The sequence below is a fragment of the Megascapheus bottae genome, chromosome 15 (genome assembly GCF_031878675.1).
Source record: "Megascapheus bottae isolate mThoBot1 chromosome 15, mThoBot2.hap1, whole genome shotgun sequence".
Taxonomy (NCBI): domain Eukaryota; kingdom Metazoa; phylum Chordata; class Mammalia; order Rodentia; family Geomyidae; genus Megascapheus; species Megascapheus bottae.
In genome coordinates, this window is record NC_143523.1 from 12,849,808 (window position 1) to 12,870,159 (window position 20,352).

The 20,352-nt window shown below is 41.9% G+C and overlaps 1 protein-coding gene across 1 annotated transcript in view; it reads right to left on the minus strand.

Annotated features, from left to right (window-relative positions):
* Positions 1–5,280: 5,280 nt before the first annotated feature.
* Tdrd1 (tudor domain containing 1) overlaps positions 5,281–20,352 on the minus strand; it is a 46,222-nt gene continuing 31,150 nt past the window's right edge. Inside the window, exons 15-26 of the mRNA XM_090345803.1 lie at positions 19,993–20,235; positions 18,741–18,878; positions 18,084–18,194; positions 17,175–17,345; positions 15,537–15,812; positions 14,204–14,323; positions 13,211–13,327; positions 10,882–11,049; positions 9,432–9,656; positions 8,826–8,872; positions 8,653–8,740; positions 5,281–6,412 (exon numbers count right to left, since the gene is read on the minus strand). Coding sequence (XP_090201929.1) covers positions 6,357–6,412; positions 8,653–8,740; positions 8,826–8,872; positions 9,432–9,656; positions 10,882–11,049; positions 13,211–13,327; positions 14,204–14,323; positions 15,537–15,812; positions 17,175–17,345; positions 18,084–18,194; positions 18,741–18,878; positions 19,993–20,235 — 1,760 coding nt within the window. The 3' untranslated portion in view covers positions 5,281–6,356. The remainder of the gene's footprint in view (positions 6,413–8,652; positions 8,741–8,825; positions 8,873–9,431; positions 9,657–10,881; positions 11,050–13,210; positions 13,328–14,203; positions 14,324–15,536; positions 15,813–17,174; positions 17,346–18,083; positions 18,195–18,740; positions 18,879–19,992; positions 20,236–20,352) is intronic.

Sequence of the window (20,352 nt, forward strand, 5' to 3'; positions counted from 1 at the left end):
AAACAGACAAGACCAAGTGTTTGGATCACTGTTTGGATCCGAGGCCCCCTTGGCCAGCACCTCCACAGCCAAAGGCTGTGCCTAGGACTAGGTTTGTGTTTCAGTCTTATCTGGAGCCCAGCTACCTTGCCCTGCCTGGGAAAGACAGGGGCGCACAAGCTTGCTCAACAAATAAAATGTCCTGAGGAACACAGAGGGAGGAGACCATCCAGTTGCACCTTTATGTTTAAGCATCTACCACAGTCTTTCTTATACCTAGATAAAAGGAACACATGTTATTTGATGCTAGTCAACTTTGTCAGCTCTCTGTATTTTTAGGAATCTTCACACCTAATCATTCTAAGTATTCAGTTTACTCTTCTCTCATCTCATATTGGTCTTATACTACTAACTCAACACTTAAAAATATTGCCCGCTGGAGTTCTTTTTTTGAGATAGATGTCTTGCTATGTTGCTTTAAATGATTAGGGCTCAAGAGATTCTCCGATCTTAGGATCCCAAGTAGCTGGGACTACAGGGATACACCACCAAGCCCTACCCGGGAAAGGTGTTTATATTTTTCAAGGTAGAATATCTATTCCACTTCCTACCCTCACTATCAAGATTCATAATGATGTCTTCTAATTCTCATGCCTAGGCACTGAGGGCATATTCTTCTCAATTTTGCAGAAGAGAAAACCGAGGAATGGAGAGGCATTTCATCCCGTGTCACACAAGTCATTGTGGATCAGGCTCCATTCTGGCCTCCTAAGGAATTTATTTAAGCCTGTATCACCTATTGGGTTCTGAGGAAAGTTTGAGGAGATATGTTGGAGCTGAAGGTTGAAAGGTCTGGGTTCCAGGAAATGAGTATGAACTATAGGCAGTAACAGAGGAACAGAATCCTGCCCTTTGGCATTTTCCATCCATCCATCCATCAACTCCCACAGGGCCCTTCTGCATTCTTGTGCAAAGTAGTTGAGAGGGATCTGCAAGGCAGAGACAAGAACAGACCCTGGGTCCCAGGGACACCTGGTCAAGCCTTTTCCATTACAGCTCACCACCTGTGTTCCTTTCTCTTCCATTACTCATGCCAACCCCACATTCACTTCCAAGCTCTAAGTTGCTCATACATGGACTCATAAGAAGCTCCCGTCTTGCTTATAAGTTCTTCATCTGATTATTGTCTGGTCCTGGTTCCACAAAGCACCAGCATTTGCAACAGTGAGCATGTGAGGTCTGCAGCAGGATGAAAAGGACGCAGTCCACTGCATACAAGCCAGAGTACATTTTCCATAATGCACCAAGAAGCAAAAGCCGAAGCAAGGCTGCTTTCTAAAGAAGGTGCAGATCTGTGGCGGCTGCAGGCAGCTCTGCAGGACAGTGCCACTCTTCTCCTCTGTGATCAGAGAGGCAGTCAAGTGGAGGATGGAAAGGAAAACCACTTCTCCTTAAGAAATATTCTCCTAAATATTCAGTGAGCCCTTGGCAGCAGGATGGAAACCTTATTCCTTACCAAGAACAGCCGACGCCTGAACACCTGAACGGGAAGACTAAAATCAGAGGTGGAAGTCTCCAGCTGGGAGATCTTACATGTCTTCTGCTGTAACCATTATCTGTGTGCATTTGGCAAGATACGTGTCTCAGGCTCAGAGGGAGCACATTTCTGGTTTGCTCTGTCTGAGACAAATTGTACAGCCTCATACCCTCTCAGGCTGTTGCCTGAGAGGTTGGTGCCACACCTGCAGTCCCACCATTTTGATGGCTAAGCGGAGATTAGAGTATCACAGACTTTTCTGCTCTGGCTAGCTTAGAATCATAAAACTCGGCTCTCAGCCTCCTGAGTAGCTGGGATTACAGGTGTGAACCACTGGCACCTGGCTGATTCATCATTCTACATGTCCCACTGCAGTGGGGAACACTGATTATGAAGAGGCCAGCCTAAAACAGGATCTCAAGTTTCCTCATCTGTACAAACAGGGGCCTCTTTAAGTCATTTGTAGGGTCTGGAGTTTATTAAGGGGGGCGGGGAGGGAGTGACTCTGAGCTCTGGATGATAGACCAATAGCCAGATATAATGAAAACTGCTTCAGGGATAGCTCTCAGTCACATAAGGATGATGAAGGAATAAAATCATCCTCTCCTGAGACTCTAATCAGGGAAATGCTTAGATTCTCAGAGGCAGAGCTGAGCTGGATGTCTATGGAGAAGACAAGTTTACCCAGGAAGATAGTGCCCATATTAGCCACTAGACAGTAGTCGCTTCAGGCTGCTGAAAGCCAGGGGCCCTTGACTATTCCCTGGCATGGCCTCTTCCGACTTCACTGGCAAAACTTTGGCTTCTGACTAGGTCTTTGATGGTCCGCATTTCTTAACATGTCACATTGGGTGCAACACAGACCATGAAGGCTTAGACCCGAATGTACTTAACGGTTCTAAACTGTTTTAGAGTTTAATTAAAGTGTATCATTCAGAAAGTACATCGATTCTAATGATTCATCCCGGAGACATGGTGGGCAGAGCATAGTAATCTAAGCCCCCACGGCAAGGCACAGGCTGAGCCTTGAGTTCTGCAGTCAAAGGCGGCAAAGTGTCCTCCTTCCCTCTCTTCTGCCAGGTGCCTACGACCTTTTTAAATCACAGGATTCTAAGGTGCGACTCTGAGGCCCATTTTCTTTCCATTTTCTGGGAGGTGGCCCAAAGCGGAGCCTGGGATTCAGAAGGATGGGGTACAGGTAGCAGGGCTGAACCAGGTGTGAGTTTAAGGGGCGCTGATGTGGGGAGAGGGTTCTCACAGATGAAGTCTCTGATGAGACAAATCCTGGACTTGGCTAGGCTCAGGGGCAATAGACCTAAGTTCAGACTGCAGAGATTTCCCTGGGGGGGGGGGGAGCGGGGGAGCGGTGCCTAGGTTATCCCGGAGGGGACCTTCATGGAGCCATCCGTCACCTATATAGGTGTGTGTAGGGGTATGATCTAGAAGTTTATTATTATTATTATTCAAAAGGAGAGCCCCCAGCCATGGCGGCCAGGGAAGGGCACCCAGCAACAGTGCCACGAGTCTCGGGTTTCACTCGGTGTATCCTCCTCCACCCACAAATACTTGAGCCCTGACCCCTTACCTGCACGTGCGCCCCTCGGCTCTACAGGCCACCGGCTCCCCTTCCTCGACCCCCACCAGATCGCCCCGCGCAAAGCGGGGAGGGAGGCGCGCTAGGGGCGCACTCCCTGGAAGACCCCTTCGCGCTCAGGTGGGCGCAGACAATGCGGAACAAAGCCCACAAGGCCCGCGCTGGGCGGCACAGTCTCTGCGCTCCGGTCCGGGGCGGAGGGCGCCGCTGAGAGGGGTCCGCTTCCCGCACCCTGATCCGGGGCGCACGCGGGGTGCCCCAGCGCCCAGGCCGGATCACTCACCAGGTGGGAGCACAGGGCTACGAGGCTGCGGTGCTGGGGTGCAGGCCAGGGCTCCAGTCGGGCCAGGGGGCGCTGCGACTCGCAGCTGGGACGTCCCGGGGACGGCAGCCACCACGTGGGACACCTGTGGGTCTCTCCCTGGAGGGCGGAGGGGAGCGGCTGGAGGCTGGGGCGAGCTCGCAGGAAGGAGGCGCTTCTGGGAACCCTGCAGGCCTCGCCCCTCACGTTCTAAAGGAGGCGTTGGCCAGGGCCAGCAAAGTAACAAAGTCCTCCCAGCCTGGAGCCTTTCTCTGATCGCAGCAGCCCGCCTTCCCTGGCTCCTCGTCGGGTTTTATTGCTCAGACCCATGAGAAAATGTTGATTTGGGCATTGTTTCTATTTGTCCTGGCACTTGACTTTTATTGATCTGCTGGTCCCATTATTTGCAGTTGAGTGATTATTGGTGGACCTGTTAGGTGGGCATTCTTGTCTCTGGTTTTAGTTCATAGGATGCCTGGTTTGTGTTTTTGTTGCTTAAGAAAATCAATCCGTTGCAAGGCTGTTATCACATAATATATAATTTTCATACTTCAGCAACAAAGTTGGCATCATGTGCGCTCTTGCAAAAAAATAAAAATAGAAAATGCCAGTAAACAAATTGAAAAATCAGATATTCCACTGCTTCTTCATATAGTCTTGTTACAGTGCATGAGTTTACTTCTTGTTACAGTGCACGAGTTTACTTCTTGTCATTCTAGCCCTCTAAAACTTACATAGTTGCAGGGCACCAGTGGCTTTGAATCCTTGGCCAAGATCTGAGGATCAGGGTTCAAAGTCAGCCCAGGCACAAAACTCTGTGTGACTGTTATCTATAATATCTGTAATTCTAGAAAACTAGAAGTGGCACTGGGGCTCAAGCAATAGAGCAGTAGCCTTGAGCTGGAGAGCTCAGGGACAATGCGCAGGCACAGAGGTCAAGCCCCATGACCGACGGGGGGGAAAAAGTCTAGTTCATTTCACAATAGTGGCGTGTTAACCAGAGTTTCCACCACTCTATGATATTCTAAATGTATTTAATCCATGTGCTACTTTTTGAACACTAAACTTTCAGATTTAATAATGCCATTAGATATCTTAGTTCCTTTGCCCAATTTCTTGGAATAGACCATAAGAAGGTAGCTAGAAAATTCAAGTTTTTGTTTTTGTTTTTATGTGGGTCATGGGGCTTGAACTCTGGGCCTGGGCACTGTCCCTGAGCTCTTCAGCTCAAGGCTACCTACCGCCCTACCCCTTGACCCACAATCCCATTTCCCATTTTCTAGTGGTTAATTGGAGATGAGTCTCACATTGTTTAGTGCCTGGGATGGCTTTGAACCGCAATCCTCAAATCTAAGCCTCCTGAGGAGATAGGATTACAGGCACGTTTTTTTTTTTTTGTTTTTTTTTTTTAATGCCTATTTTTTTTTAAATTGCCTTCCAGGAAGCTGACCTGTTTTCTCCTTTCTGTTCCTTTCCCTATTGTTCTTAATAATGTCTGAGATGTATTCAGAAGTAAGATTTGGTGGGTGGTCTGGCATGCAGGACTATGAGGGTGGTGTTACAGCTCTATTAATCTCTTTTAGGGAACCAGCTCAAGTCACCAAATATGTAACTCCATCGAATTACAGTTAGTTTCTACATAAATTTACAGCATTGCCACGTGGTCCTGTGTCAGCTTCCCTAGTTCTTCCTTGTCAAAAGGCCAGCTCTGTGCTCTGTACTTGTCCTTTGCAAGTGCTTTCTGGCTGGAGGAGCGCAGAGGGGATGAAAAAAGACATTTACTTCTGCAGTGTGCATGTGATTCCTTTGCAAAGAAACCTATGCAAGGCCAGAAGGAAGGATACACTGGGGAGCAAGCTGGTTGACAAGTAAAGGTTTTTATTTGAGCAAATCGGCATGAACTTTAAACACAAGCATATTAATATCCCAGCAACATCTTTACATGAGGAAAAATCCCACTTCATCTAAGAGTGGCTTATCCCAATTACCAGGCTTTCCCCTTTCCCCACAACTATCTACTTTGAGTGGGAGACATCTGAGGTTATCACAGTCTGGTAATTAAATCACATGAAAATTCTCAAATAGAAACTTTGGGGCTGGCAGGAAAATCAGCTGGCCCATAAGTCTTAGAAAAAAAATCTTAAGATTATGTGCATCAAGAAAATATTTACTCTAACTCAGCTTTTAAACTTAAATTGGTAACTACATTTGTGTTTCATAAAACGCTCTGGAAGGACATGCAGGTGGCAGGAACAGAAAGCGCTCCTTGCCCCTCCCATGGGCCAGTCCGAAACCGAAAGACAGTGTGGCCAAAAGCACCAAGGATGGAGAGAAGACGGATGACCTTGGAGTGGACAGGAAGAGGAAGATAAGGAAAACGGGGGACACCAGGAAATACTTCAAACATACAAGAAATCATGAAACTTACGAATTCACAAACTAGACTATATTCACAAACTAGCTATATTTCTTCAGTACTTTTTGAGTAATCCAAGGTTATAGGCCTAGGGCTATAGTTCAGAGGTAAAAGTGCTTGCCTAGCATGCATGAGGCCCCGAGTTCAACCCCCAGCAGGGGCCAAAGGAAAAAGAGCATGGAGCCCCTCTCTATGCCTTCCTAGTATTCCTATGAATTTTTTTTTTTGGTGAATCTTCTCGGTTTTAATTTTTTTTCTTATTTTTAATTGTTTTTAGACAAGGTCTCACTATGTAAGGCTCAGGCTGGCCTGGAATTCATAATCCTCCTGCTTTGGCCTCCTGAGTACCAGGATGAATCTTTTATACAAGATTCATTTGGTGGGAAGAACTTAGGAAAAAAAGAAAAAAGAAAACCAACCAACCTAATAGAATAAAGTAAGGAAACAAATGGAGGCACAAAAGGTCATTAACGAAAAACCAGAGGAAGAGAAAAGATTCCAATAAATAAAACACTAAATGCAATGCTTCTCAAGTTGCTGCTGTTTCTTTCCTCCTAAGTGTTTGCTTCCAAAGGATGCTGCTATCTGAAAGAGAAAAACCAATCGCCATTACACATCACACAAAAACTCAATAGTTGCGCTTTATTTTTGTTTTAGGCAAGCAAACTCAAATATTCACTATTAACTGATATTAGACATATAAATCAGACCTCTCAAGAGAGTTCAATACCACCATGATAGCAATGGTTAGTTATTTTCATTAGTAATTCTATTAATGATAGCTTTTAACTTCCCCTTCACAAATATACAACATGGCTATGTGTATTCTTTAAGTATAAAAAATGTGACATTTATTTGTGTCTTAAAGCCTTTATAACTTTTGAATAATCTACTATAGACATACTAGGCTCTTATCGCCATAGGACCCATTTTGGCAATTTACAATTAAATTGTTAATAAAAACAAATTCTTTCAGAGATGTTGAAGTAACATTTTTAAACACATTATCTTCTACCTCTAGGAAGGGTAACTTAAAGGTGAAAGAAATATTTGAACTGCATTTTCACAATAAAGAAAGAATGCTTAGACAAAATAATGCTTAGCATTATTTTTTTAATGCTGGCCCCTGGTTTTACTGTCTGGACACTGGGCCTAGAGAGGCACTGCAGCCTGAGGAGCCGAAGACTGCAGCTCTGAGCACTGAAACCCACGCTCACATCCCTGTGTGTGACAGAGGCTCGTGTGGCCTCACCTCCCACAGGTAAATAATCATCAGGGTCTACCTCCTCTGTACAGGTATTGTGAAGATGAAAAGTATAAAGTACTTCATCTAAATGTGGCACTACATGAGATATTAAGTACAATATTGAATCCAAATGTGAAAATATTTATTCACCCAGAAGGGGCAAGCTAATTTATGCTTTTGCTTCTGTTTTTTTTAAACTAATAAGCCCTGTCTCCAATCTACCTAAAACAATAGCAAATACAGTTTCATGTTAAATTGTGTGTGCAAGCACTCTCAAGGCAGATAAAGGTCTATACCAGTTAATCAGCTTGATTAAAATATCATGACTGGTGATGCTAGGGAGATTATATTCTGGAAGTTTGTGTGTCTGCATATTATACCTCACTCCATTAGATCAAAATTACTCTTAAAGTTAAGGGTAAACTTAAGCACTCAAAATAGCAGACAACAGTAAAACTTAAGTGATTAGACGGGACTGAAGGTTGTAATTGCAAATATTAAGTCAGACATTAACAATGGCCCCAGAATTAAGTAAGAATATAAATCATGAACATAAAAACTGTTGATCTTGCAATTGAGACATTTGGTTTAGCACTCAAATGCATTCTTAAAGACAAAGTTAGCAGTTATCACATGGAAAATGCATTTTGAACATTGCTGGCTCCTATTTGAGACGAGCCCTACCCTTAGATCTATCTTCCAATGTCCTAATGTACACTATTTAGGCGAACAAGAACATACACACAAAGAAAAATCAAAGATCCTTTGTTATTGACTGGACAGCAGTTCAAAGTTGTAAGAAGCACTATTTTATAAGTTCTAATTGCCTATTGATTATGGAGTGGTTTTTTTATGGTGGTGGTACAGGTGTTTGAACTTAGGACTTGGTAGACAGATGTTCTACCATTTAAGCCACATCTCAGTCATTTTTGCTTTCATTAGTTTTTGAATATGGTAGCCCATATGCCCAGGCCAACCTGGACTGAGATCATCTGATTCAGGCTTCTTACATAGCTAGAAGACAAGCATGACACTGTGCCTGGCTAGATCACAGAGAGTTTCTGAAGGCTACACTATGATGGGAAATATAAACAGACAAAAAATGTGGAAATTCTTGATTTAGAGTCATTAATATTCACTGTAAATATTGGAAGTTATCACAGCCCAAAGGGCTGATGCTCCACTCTGAAATGAAATCTACTGTTGGTCCAGCCCACTTTCCATTCTTTGCTCTTTAGGACCTCTTCATGAGAACTTCCAAAACTTTGCAGCAAAATGTGAGATGATTTCAGATCTGGATACCAGGAGTTTGAAGCTAAGCTTCATCTCCCAACCATCTTTCTAAGTCCTTCTGCATACGTGAGAAGTCTCAAAGCAACAGCGGGCAAAGGTCAGGACAATCCACATACTACTGGGCTCTGGTTGACTGGCTAAGTCATGACATCTGAAATGAATCCCACCTCACAGTGGGAAGGGGGTAAGTCACACCAACTGCTCCATATCCTGACAGGCCTCACCAGGGACAGAATTCTGGCAACCACAAAAATACCAACAACAACTTACTTAACACTTACTTAACTTTTTAGCAGATTTTTCATTTCAATAAATTTATTTGGATTGGTTGGATTGTTTAAGAGAAAGAGAAGAATCTGTTCATGTTTTTCAACCTACAAGTGGAAAAAGAAAATAGTACAATTGAATTTCTAAAAAAATGTGTGAAGTGTAATTCTACTTAGAGGAATTTTTGCCCACCTGCTTCTGTAACTCTGTGCAGCAACAATTCATCCCATGTGCCTTTTCTAATGTAAATGAAAAAAAATGTCAGGTAGCATACAAAGTAAATGACAACTTGAACCAGAACAAATACAAATCTGTCCACAGGCCTAGCTTTCTACTTTAAAAAAGATTGGGGCTCAATGTCTCCCAAGCTTTCTGTTACTGTTTATATAGTAACACATACCTAGCAAGGGCTAGGTCATCTGTCCATGTTTGGGATCTTTCATGGGTGAAGGAAGATCTGCCAAATGCACACCTTATGACACACTAGGAAAACGAGTTCTTCTCATTCTAATAAGGACCAAACATGAGCTGGACAAAAGGTCCAAGACGAATCCTTGATCTGAGCTCTTAGTGCTGATTTTTCTAACAACACTGTTGAGCCTGACCCTAGGACTACTCGCATCCTGAAGAGGTAGCAGCAGGAATCTGAGCCCTGTCATAGCATGTGTGGAGGAAGAGGAAGGGTCTGTGGCTCAGGGAGCAAAGAGAGATCAGGTCAAACAAAGGTGATAATCTCTAGGCTAGCTTTGACATCTACACATCTGCTAGTAATTACATGTTAAAAAAAATCACCTTCACCTTTACTGAAAGCGCTTGGCTTCAATGCCATGTTTTGTGCTAGGTCATGCACCACCAACTTCTCAGCTATATTGATAGTACCGTTCTCAGAACACTTCTCCACAGATACCGTGTGAACATTCTTCACGATCCCTTTCACAGAAAGCATTACATTCTGATTCAACATGAAATTTTTTAGTAGCTCTATCATTAATTGAGAACAGCTTCCATTCAATTCTGTCAGTCCTGGGAAGAGTGTGGTTAGAATAAAAAAAAATGATTAAAATTAGTTTTCAAGTCTTTTTTTTGCCAGTCCCGGGTCTTGAACTTAGGGCCTGACCACTATCATTGGGCTTTCTCAAGGCTAGAGCTCTATCACTTGCGCCACAGCGCTACTTCTAGCTTTTCTATGTATGTGGTACCAAAGAGTCAAACTCGGGTCTTGGTGCATGCTGGGCAAATATTCTACCACTAGGCCAAACTCCTGGTCCAGTTTTTAAGTCTCTCTCTCTCTCTCTCTCTTTTTTTTTTTTTTGCCAGTCCTGGGGCTTGAACTCAGGGCCTGAGCACTGTCTTTGGGCTTTTTCCTCAAGGCTAGTGCTCTGCCACTTGAGCCACAGCACCACTTCCAGCTTTTCTAAGTATGTGATACCAAGGAATCAAACCCAGACCTTCATGCTTGCTACGCAAGCACTCTACCACTAGGCCAAACTCCCAGCCCTTAAGTCTCTTTTTAAAGACATCCAATCTTAGTGAATTAATCAAAGGTCCATAAGCAAAAGGCTTTCTTTCTCTAGATGGGCTACTCTGACATCCTACTGCTGTTGACATAGAAAAGTCATATTTATTCAATAAATGCTTATTGGTGACCTGTAAGGTACCAAACACGTTGAGCCTCAGTGTACTAATGGGAGAAACAAACTGTGGGAAAGCCAATTTCCTGACTCTTGAGTTGGAAGTCACTCAGACAATGAATAGTCAGGTAGCACATGTAAGGTATATGGTAAGGAGCTGTGAAGGAATAATACAAGCCTGCTTGATAAATTTTAGTTACGCTATTCAAATTCCGACTGGAGGGTTGAAGAAATTCAGATTTAGTACCCTAGGGCAGCGGACAATGGTGTCATGAGCATATATGCCTTAGCAGAGAGAATGGTGATCAAGACCCTGGGGAATAGCTCTGCTTACTTTAGCTCACCAATCGCCCTCTCCCACTTCCTAGAAAAGCTTTGCAATCACGGTAAAAACCCTTGAAATACAACACTCTGAAAGTGCATTGTAAAGCCAAAGCAGACTCATTTTTGTGAGAGATAAACGATACAATTCTTTGGGAATGTGATTTGACACTTGCAAATCGGAGTGATCTTTACTTGAAATATCACATTTGATTCCTTAGTAGAGCAATGAGAAATAAAAGAGATGGGAAAAAAACCCTGCAGACACTCAAAATGAAAGTGACTTAATTGTCTACCTTCAAGTGAACATTTAATAATCTGGAAAGGTAGTTCCAGGTGGCTCGTGAGAATGGGCTGCACCCTGGAAAGTGGCAGGGTTTCGATGTTCCCGTAGTCTGCGTAGAGCACTTTCACATCTGAGTCTGATGTTGCCAAGACAATTGCCCGGTACCAGAAATCATCACCTGAAAACATAATGGAATTTAAGATGTACAGTCAGTGACCGCCCCCCCCCCACCACTTACTTCCTTTGGATGAGTTATTCTAAGTGACATTTTATGTCACTTAAAAATTCAAGTTAGGGCCAGGAGTGTGACCTAGTGGTAGAGTGCTTGCCTACCATGCACAAAGCCCTGGGTTTGATTCCTCAGTACCACATACATAGGAAAAGCCAGAAGTGGAGCTGTGGCTCAAGTGGTAGAGCTCTAGCCTTGAAAGAGCCCAAGGACAGTGCCCAGGCCCTGAGTTCAAGTCCCAGGACTGGCAAAAAAGAATTTCAAGATAGATTAGAAGCCAAATTTATTTCAAGTCCTACCAAAAAAAAAAAAAAGAAAAAGAATGTCAGGAGTTTGATCGATTGATTGGATTTTTTTTTAAGTACCTGGGTCAGGGAACAAGACAAGAGGTCATGTAGTGTTGAAATAAATGTGTGAGTGGAAATGAGTACATAAAGCTGTGATAGCTCAAGCAAAGCCTGCAGAGGAGAAACCAGACAGCATCCCACTTCTTACCTCAGACCTCCACCCTCAAGGCTCAGTAATTGGGGATTGTCTGCCTTCAAGCTGGAAATTAGCAAAGGAATGAGCTCCTTCCCAAGATATATAAATAAATTCTGGTTCACCAACGCCTTTACACAGTATATCTATGTTTACACTTGCTACAGAGAATGGTCTGGTTTATTCTCACACATTTTAATAAGGCTTAACATGGCTTCCCTTTGTTCCTACCCAAGCACGGAAGACTAGAGATTCCTCCTCCACAGACAGAGTGAAGCAGACTGGAACACAAGCCAAGTGGAGGAGGAAGAATTTACTGTGGGGAAAGCTGTGCACCCCAGTAGGGGAGTTCTTCAGACAGGGGCACTAGGAGGAAACAAAATGGCAGAGCCACATCACGCTTCACGAAAGGCCACCCATGGAAAAGCCCTGTCCACACCTCAAGAAATTTACAAGTAACTTTTTAGGGTCTTATCTTAACTATGTGAACAACACAGACACTGAAGAAAGCCTAGAATGGTGAAAGTGGAGGCCAAAACAAAAAGACATCTTGAGAAAATAAAGTTGATGTCAATAGATTTTTTAAATAATAATATCCTTGGAGAAATGGCATTCTACTCTTGAAACAAGAACAAAATGCACACCTTATCCTTTCATTAAGCTTTGGATCCAGGCATGTGGGAAAGCCTAGGAGCCTAAAACCAAGGGGCTCCTTGGGAAAGGCAAGTCTGAGCCCCCAAAGGCAGACGCCCTGATCTCAGTCTTAATACTGACTGGAGGCAGCCTTGTCTCCTGTTCTCAGCTGTCATCCTGAAACCAGTCCCTCCAGCGCCTGGTTGGATTCAGAACCACCCATGCTCCAGTCATTGCCTTGCCATCTCAAACCAGTCATTGATCTTGAATCAGCCTTCTGTGAGCCAGCTCCAGTCCTGCATGACCTCAACCCCAGAAGAACACAAGGAGACACAGATTATCCAGTGCAGTGTTATGTATACGAGCCAAGGAAATGGGCACACAAAACACTAAATGGCTACAACAGACCCTAATCAACGTGTCTGAATCCCCGAAGTTCATTCTCCTCGTACATTCACATAGAGCAGGCTACAAACTGGAGGGACATTAAGTTGACATGTTCAATTGAAACATCTTTTTTACAACTACTCAAACAAAGAATAAAATAATGGATACATAACCAAATAGCCCTGGAGAGATTGTGAATCATTTCATTGTACTGACCCACTGTGAAGAGACCTGCATTACTTAGATGTGGTTCACCTATGAGTACTGACGGATTTGTATACGTTATACATATACGAATTTGTATGCCGTGCCTAACGGGAATCTGTGTAGAACAGAAAAGTGATCTCCATATAGAAATCCAAGTCATAGCTTTGGCACGTTATGTTTTTATAACCAAATGAAATAAAATATGCGTCTAAAATACCAAAACCTAAGTGGTGCTATGCCTCATATGGCAGAGCACAGGAGCTCAGGGACAGCACCCAGTCCCTGAGTTCAAGCTCCACGACTAACCAAAAAATAAATAAATATAAAATACTGAAATCCACAGATTCTTACATAAAAGTAGGCAGATGCATTCCCTTTAATATTTAACTTGAGAAAACCTTACTTGTGTATTTGGCACAGCATGCATCTCCAATTCTTGGTCTGTAAGATGGTCGACTTTTCTGAGCACTGCAATACTCTAACAATTCTGCTGTCAATAAACTCAGTTTTTCTTGACTTTCTAAAGTAGACAGAAACAAAATTTTGTTTTTGGTTAAAAACTCCAACATCACTATCAACAATACAGTACCTAAAAGATGTCAAGTCTAATCAACAAACATATGTTGTCTATTAAAATATACTTTATATAGTTAAAATCTTAGTTGCCCTTTGCAGAAGGGCTGAAAATGAAGTGGGGGGAGGTGGCATGCAGGAACCAGGAACTTGCTTTAAGCTCTGTGTGACCAGCAGTAGCTTCTAGTACAAAAAGAGAAGCTTCTATGGCTGCAGCACAGATGGGACAGCTAGCCCTTAACCAATCCTGTCCTCAACCCACATGAAACAACCACAGCCCACATACTGGGAAATATATCTCAACCCACATGAAACAACCACAGCCCACATACTGGGAAGTATCAGCCACCCCAAAGTAGTCCTTGTCTAGCTGAGTGCTACTGGGAGTCAGGCCTGGTGCCCTGAGCATTTTAGCTGAAGTGTGGCTACTGATATGTCCCGTAGTCCAGTGGAGAGGAACTATTCTGTAGCCCCCCACCCTGCAGGTCCTGCTCGAGCACTGTAGACACTGACTGCAAGACTGTACAGGTCATTAAACCTTCCAGTTAATAACTTGAACTCAGCTCAATGCAGGAAAACAAGAAATGTGAAAAATTACAACTAGCATAACCTCTGAAGGTCAGAAAATCCCACCATCACAGACACAAAGAGTAATGAGGAGGAAGAAAGCCCAGAAAACAAGAAGATGGTTATAAAAATGATCAATGAAATAAAAGGGTTTAAAAAAAAAGGATGTGTAAAAAGTCAGATAGATTCAACAGATGAATGCAGAAAACCAATATGAGACATGAAATCAGAAGTTTCAGTATATGTTATTTCTTACCTGGCATCTCAGATGACACAGCATAGAATAAATTTGGGTTTACAATTTCTAGTATGTTTGCCCGCACAGTCTTGTGAACTGGTAATTCTATCGTCTTCCACTGATCTGCTGAAGAGACAGCTGAAGATACAAAACACAAGACTTATATTAAATATACAAAAGTTTTCTCTTCCCCCTACCCCCCAGTCTTGGGGCTGGAACTCAGGGCCCAGCAATGTCCCTAAGCATTTGCACTGAAGGCTAGAGCTCTACCATTCTGAGCCACAGCACCACTTCCAGTTTTCTAGTGGTTCATTGGAGATCAGAGTCTCTTGGACTTTTCCACTTAGGCTGGCTCTGAACCATGAACCTCAGATCTTAAGTCTCCGAAATAGCTAGGATTGTGAGCCCACAATATCCAGATAAATTTTCTCTTCAAAGAATTAATTCAATGTGTTTATTATTTCCCAATTATCAATATTTCAGAATTCAATATCACTTTTCTAAGGTGCCTCTAAGGTATTCCAAAAGAGAGGAGCCAATCATGAGATGCCTTGAACTATTAACACTGCTATAGCATATTCCTGTTGTGTATTTCCAATTCCATAGCCAGCTTTTATCTAATTCTAATTTACTTACCTTTTAAGAAGGGACACCTATCTATATGACACATATACTTGACAAAAATAAAAATGTTTATCCAGTAAAAAATGTTTAATGTTAATGATCATAGCAATCTAGGCCCACAAAGTCAATCTCTCCAAGAACATGGTATCATTTAAGATATTAAAAATGTTTAGCCCGGGGCTGGGAGTTTGGCCTAGGGGTAGAGTGCTTGCCTAGCATGCACAAAGACCAGGGTTCGATTCCTCGGTACCACATACATAGAAAAAAGCCGAAGTGGTGCTGAGGCTCAAGTGGTAGAACTCTATCCTTGAGAAAGTCCAAGGACAGTGCTCAGGCCCTGAGCTCAAGCCCAGGACTGGCAAAAAAAAAAAAAAAATGCTTAGCCTGACACAGTAGCTCACACCTGTAATCCTAGCTACTTAGGAGGCTGAGGTCTGAGGATCAAGGTTCGAAACTAGCCTGGGCACAAAAGGACCTGAGACTTTTATCCCCAATTAACCTCTAAAAAAACGGGAAGTGGGGCTTGGCTCAAGGGTAGGGTGGAAGCCTTGAGCTGAAGAGTTCAGGGACACCATCCAGGCCCAGGGGAAGGGTGGCAGCCTTGAGCTGAAGAGCTCAGGGACAACACCCAAGCCAAGTTCAACCCCCTGAACTCCCCAGAAAAAAAGGTTCATAGCCTGTGAAAGCCAAAGCCAAATCTAAATTACAAATGATTTAAGGGTGTTACCTTGAAGCTCTGGGGTGTCAGTTTGATGATTATATTTATTAGCCAGTCTCCTGTTCCGCAAGTAGGTATGTGGTGAGCCACATTTTAAAACCAGGTGTTCACTACTCAGAATATCACTAATTATTTTGGGGTAAGAGGTGGAAAGATCAGTGAGCTCAACGCCCACCCCTTTCTCAGTCATTTCCACCACTCTGGCTTGGAGCTTTGTGCCTCTAACACACATCTGAAATCTTGCTATGGCTTCCTTAGTCCAGTGTTTGTTCTTTGGCTGTATATCTGGAAAATAAGAATGGCATTAAGGAGAGCCCTATCAGAAGGTAATTTTTTTTGTTTCAGTTGTATGCAAAACTGGGTCCTTGAAAGTTTGTGCTATTTGAGTCAAGTGATTTTTGTTTTTTACAGTAGTTAATTATATGGGTGTGTCATTCATGTATCTGCTAACATAACACATTCCACTAACATATTACTACTTGGCATATTTCTAATAGGCAAAACAGGGTATTATCTCTTCTAGAATCTATAATGATCTTCTATAACATACACAGTGAGCAATGAGGAATTATTATTAGACATCAACTGGGAGAGATGTGGAGAGTTTTCCAATGGTAATTTCAAAATTCTATTTGAAGTTCTCTTCACTGGATAATTTTGGCCTATCCTTTTTTCTTAGAAGGTGAGGGTGAGGTCTCATTATCGTTCCCAGACTGGTCTTAAAGGCCTTAGCTTAGGTGAATCTCCTGTCTCAATCCTCTAAGGAGCTGGGACTGAAGATGTATACTACACACCATTGCTTTCAATTCTCATTCTTCTAATAGTGACATCTGACTTGTGAATGAACATGCACCTGAATCACCCAGCAGGCTTGTTAAAAAATACCAGTTTCTGGCTGGGCACAAGTGGCTTCTGACTATATTCCTAGATACTCAGGAGATCAAGATCTGAAAATCGAATTCAGGAGTAAGCCCAGATGGATAAATGTAGGAATTCTTACCTCCAAGTAACCAGAACAATGCTATGAGCGGACGTGTAGCTCAAGTGTTAGAGTACTAGACTTGAGCAGAAAAGGTGAGTGAGAGCTTGGTACCCTGAATTTAAATCCTAGTTCCAGAAAAAGAGGGCAGGAAGAGGAAGAAGGGGAGAAGGAAAGGGAGAAGGAAGGGAGAGAGGGGTACAATCATTACACTTAAGTATGGATCACCTTGTAATCAACCCTCTGTTACTGGTTATGGTAAGATGGTTTGCCATTAAGAACAGCTGTGTAATCAACTTCCTCGCAACTGAACCATGTGTCAGTGCTGATCTGTTTTGGGATAACGTGCTGGAAGTAAAATTAATCAATCAGGAGGTAAGGCTCTTAAAATGCCCTGCAGGATGTCTCCAACAGGTCTGTGCCAACTTTCTCTCCCATCACTGAGAAAACCAGCTTCCTGACCCTGATAGTGATGCAGGATACTTCCTGACACTGGACATTTTTGTCCTAAATCATTTATTTTTTTAAAAAATTTCTAAATTTTATAATGGGATATATAATCTTGTAACTCACATAAAGCTTTAGAATTGCAGCTATTGGATACGTAGAAGATGCTATCTGCTAAGTATGTGAGAAACATTGAGAAACTCTCATATCCTGCACCGTACCTACTAACCAGCACTGTATTCCTTGAAAGGGAAGTTTTAAGAACTTGGATGGTATCATTCGGAGTTCATCGGTGGTAACGTCTTCAGTGTTCCCATAATCCACAAAGTGCACTTTCACATTACCATTTGGCAAAATTTCCTTGATTAAAGCACGATACCAGTTGCCATCGCCTAGATTTAACACAAAGCTTGTGAGCATCTCTTCATTAACATATGAAATTTTTATCTTGTAAAATATTCAATCTTGATCAAAAGTACTTAGTAAACTTGTTCTCATCTTCAGATTATGCCTTTACATTTTCCTACCAAAACTCCTTTCCTGAGGTTTTCCAACTACTTTGAGACTATCTCCAAAATTCTTACATAGCTTTACATCTGATAGAATGATTCTACTCATAACCTATCCAAAAGCAAGATGTGAAAGGGAAATTAAGATTAAACTTGAACACTGTTGAAGATTTGCAATAGACTTACAACTAATGGCTTACATTGTTTCACTTGCTTCTTTGTTTTAAACAGTTCTAAAAAAATAAACAACAGAACAATTCATGTAGTAAAACTCTTGCGAAGGTGTTTCACCAACATTTTCAGTTTTCAAAACTAACATTTACAGGGTGACTAGAAGCAAACAATGACTTTGCTTGGAACAGCTCATCTGTTTTTAAACTTGCTATCACCAGAGATTCTGGAAGGAAAAGCATTAAAATAATATTTCATAAAATGAAGGCAAAAAAGTGTCATGCGGTGCTGCTTGTTACAAAAAAGCACCGGATCTCTCAAATGTTCACTTAAGTCTTGGCTAGGAAAAGTAGTGTTTAAATATTGGAAAAACAGACAAACTAGAAATAAGGGCTTAATATCAAGAAGCAAAGGGTTCTAAAAATCACAGTGACGCCAGCTGTACCTTACCTGCAAAAAAGGCACAGCAAGGTTGTCCTATTTCTGCCTTAAAACCATTAGGCAACTTCTGCTGACAATATTCTGCTAATGATTTATTCAAGTCACTGAGGGTCTTTAAAGCTGAAAATGCAATCACACACAGACAGCAATATTAATAACTACCAATACCTGATTGTCTATTAACTTCATAAGATGTCTTGTTCACAACAGCAGAAGGTATGTCCTCAAACCACTAAGTAGGCCAAATGCTTTTCTATGGCAAAAATGTATCAGCTCTTATGTCTATGTGGTCAACACTTTCAATACAGCCCAAACCAATAACTTCCTGGGTGGAGCGGTCCAACCATGACATCACCATCTGTGTTCCCACACCAGGTACACTATGAAGTGAACTTTCCAGGCAGGAAACCCACACTGAGCTGTCCTGAGAGCGCAAATAAAAACGCTAGATGGGCAGCACAGCTGACGTATGCTGAAGAAATTAAGAGAGTTCTAATGGAAAAGTCCTAGAGAAATCTGAACTACTACTATCCATTCAACCCTTTTTAAAAGGAGGGGAAAAAATGGTCACTTAGCAATACTCATCTTTAGTTTAAGTAAGACATATCTTAAATTTTGCATTAATATATAGGTTAAAAAAGAAATAGTTGGTAAGAGCCAACTTACCATCCTCTTTAAGAATGTGACAATAAAACTCTCCAGGATTATACAGCATGCAAATTACAACATCTACTGTTTCATCAATGGCAAGCTCCACCCAAGTCCATTCCAGTACATCTACTTTTTCTTCTACTCTTAAGGGAGCTATGGGAATAAACGAACATTTTGCAAATAAAATGGACAGAATATGGAGAGGCTTGTACAACAAGGTGATTGCTGGGGAATCTACTTTTGATCAAAGTACATTATATATATATATATACACACACACACATATATGAAAACATCACTTTTTTCTCTTTTTTCCCTATGGTTTATCCTCTGTTGTTACTGTATCTGACTTTGGTACCTGGTGTATTATGTATATATTTATTTGTTTTTATGAATCAGGAAAAGAAAGAGGAAAAACAAGATGATGAAACAAAAAACAAAGGATGAACCAATGTAACAGTGATATTCACAAAACAGTACGTTGGAAATGAACTTTACAACTTGGGAGGGAGAGTGAGAGAAAAACATGGGAAGGGGTCACAATGTTCAAGAAGTAATATATTCACTATCTTGCGAATGTAACTGTAACCTTTATACATCTCCCTGGTAATACAATAAAAAAGAAAGTATCACAATGAAACCCTTTTGTATAATAATAGTTATATGCTAGTAATAAAAATAATATTTATATGCTAATACAAAAGAAAGTTAGGGCTGATGGCTCATTCCTGTAATCCTTAGCTACTGAGGAGGCTGAGATCTGATGATCATGGTTCAAAGCCGGTCCTGGCAGAAAAGCCTATTAGACTCTTACCTCTAATTAATCATAGAAAAAGCTGGAAGTGGTGCTGTGGCTCAAGTGGTAGAGTGCTATTCTTGAGCAATAAGGAGGTCAGGGACAGTGGCTAGATCCAGAGTTCAAGCCAGGACCATCGAAACAAAAAGGAAAGGAATAAATTCCCACTGGCATTCTGGACGATTTGACAAGAAAGCTAACCTTAGAAATCAATCCCAATGATCCATTAATACTTCACTCAATTTCCAATTCACATTCTGATCAGTGTTTAGCTGACAGTGACCCATAACACATTCAAATTTAAAAAATTATCTTTCCAAACACGCTCAAATGTATGTAGATGATAGCTTGATTTTCAAGAGGGAATGTACTCAGCTATGAATTCTTCCTGGAAGGAGGCAAATGAACCCATACGTGTATTACAGGACCATCTGGACTGCACAGGGGGTACATGGTTGTCACTTTACTTACCACTGGCCTTCACTGCATCACTGGCTTTCTCTGCTGCCACCTCCTTATCCTCCACGGCGAAGCCTGCATCAATGAGAACTTTGGCCACACTCACATTTGGTGTCACAGATTTATCTATAAGCTCCACCAGGGAGCTATTTTCCAGCCTGTCCACAACTTTCACCATAACCATTTTGTTCTGAACAATCTTTTTCATGAGGCAAATGGCTTCTGGAGTCCAAACTCCTAATGATGGCTTTACTCCTGACAAATAAATTGTCAAAAGCATGTTAAAAAGAATTTCTGAGATAAGCATTTTAACATTTAACTTCATTCCAAAAAGCTGAATCTATGGCAAATACTGTAACCAAAAAGTTATGC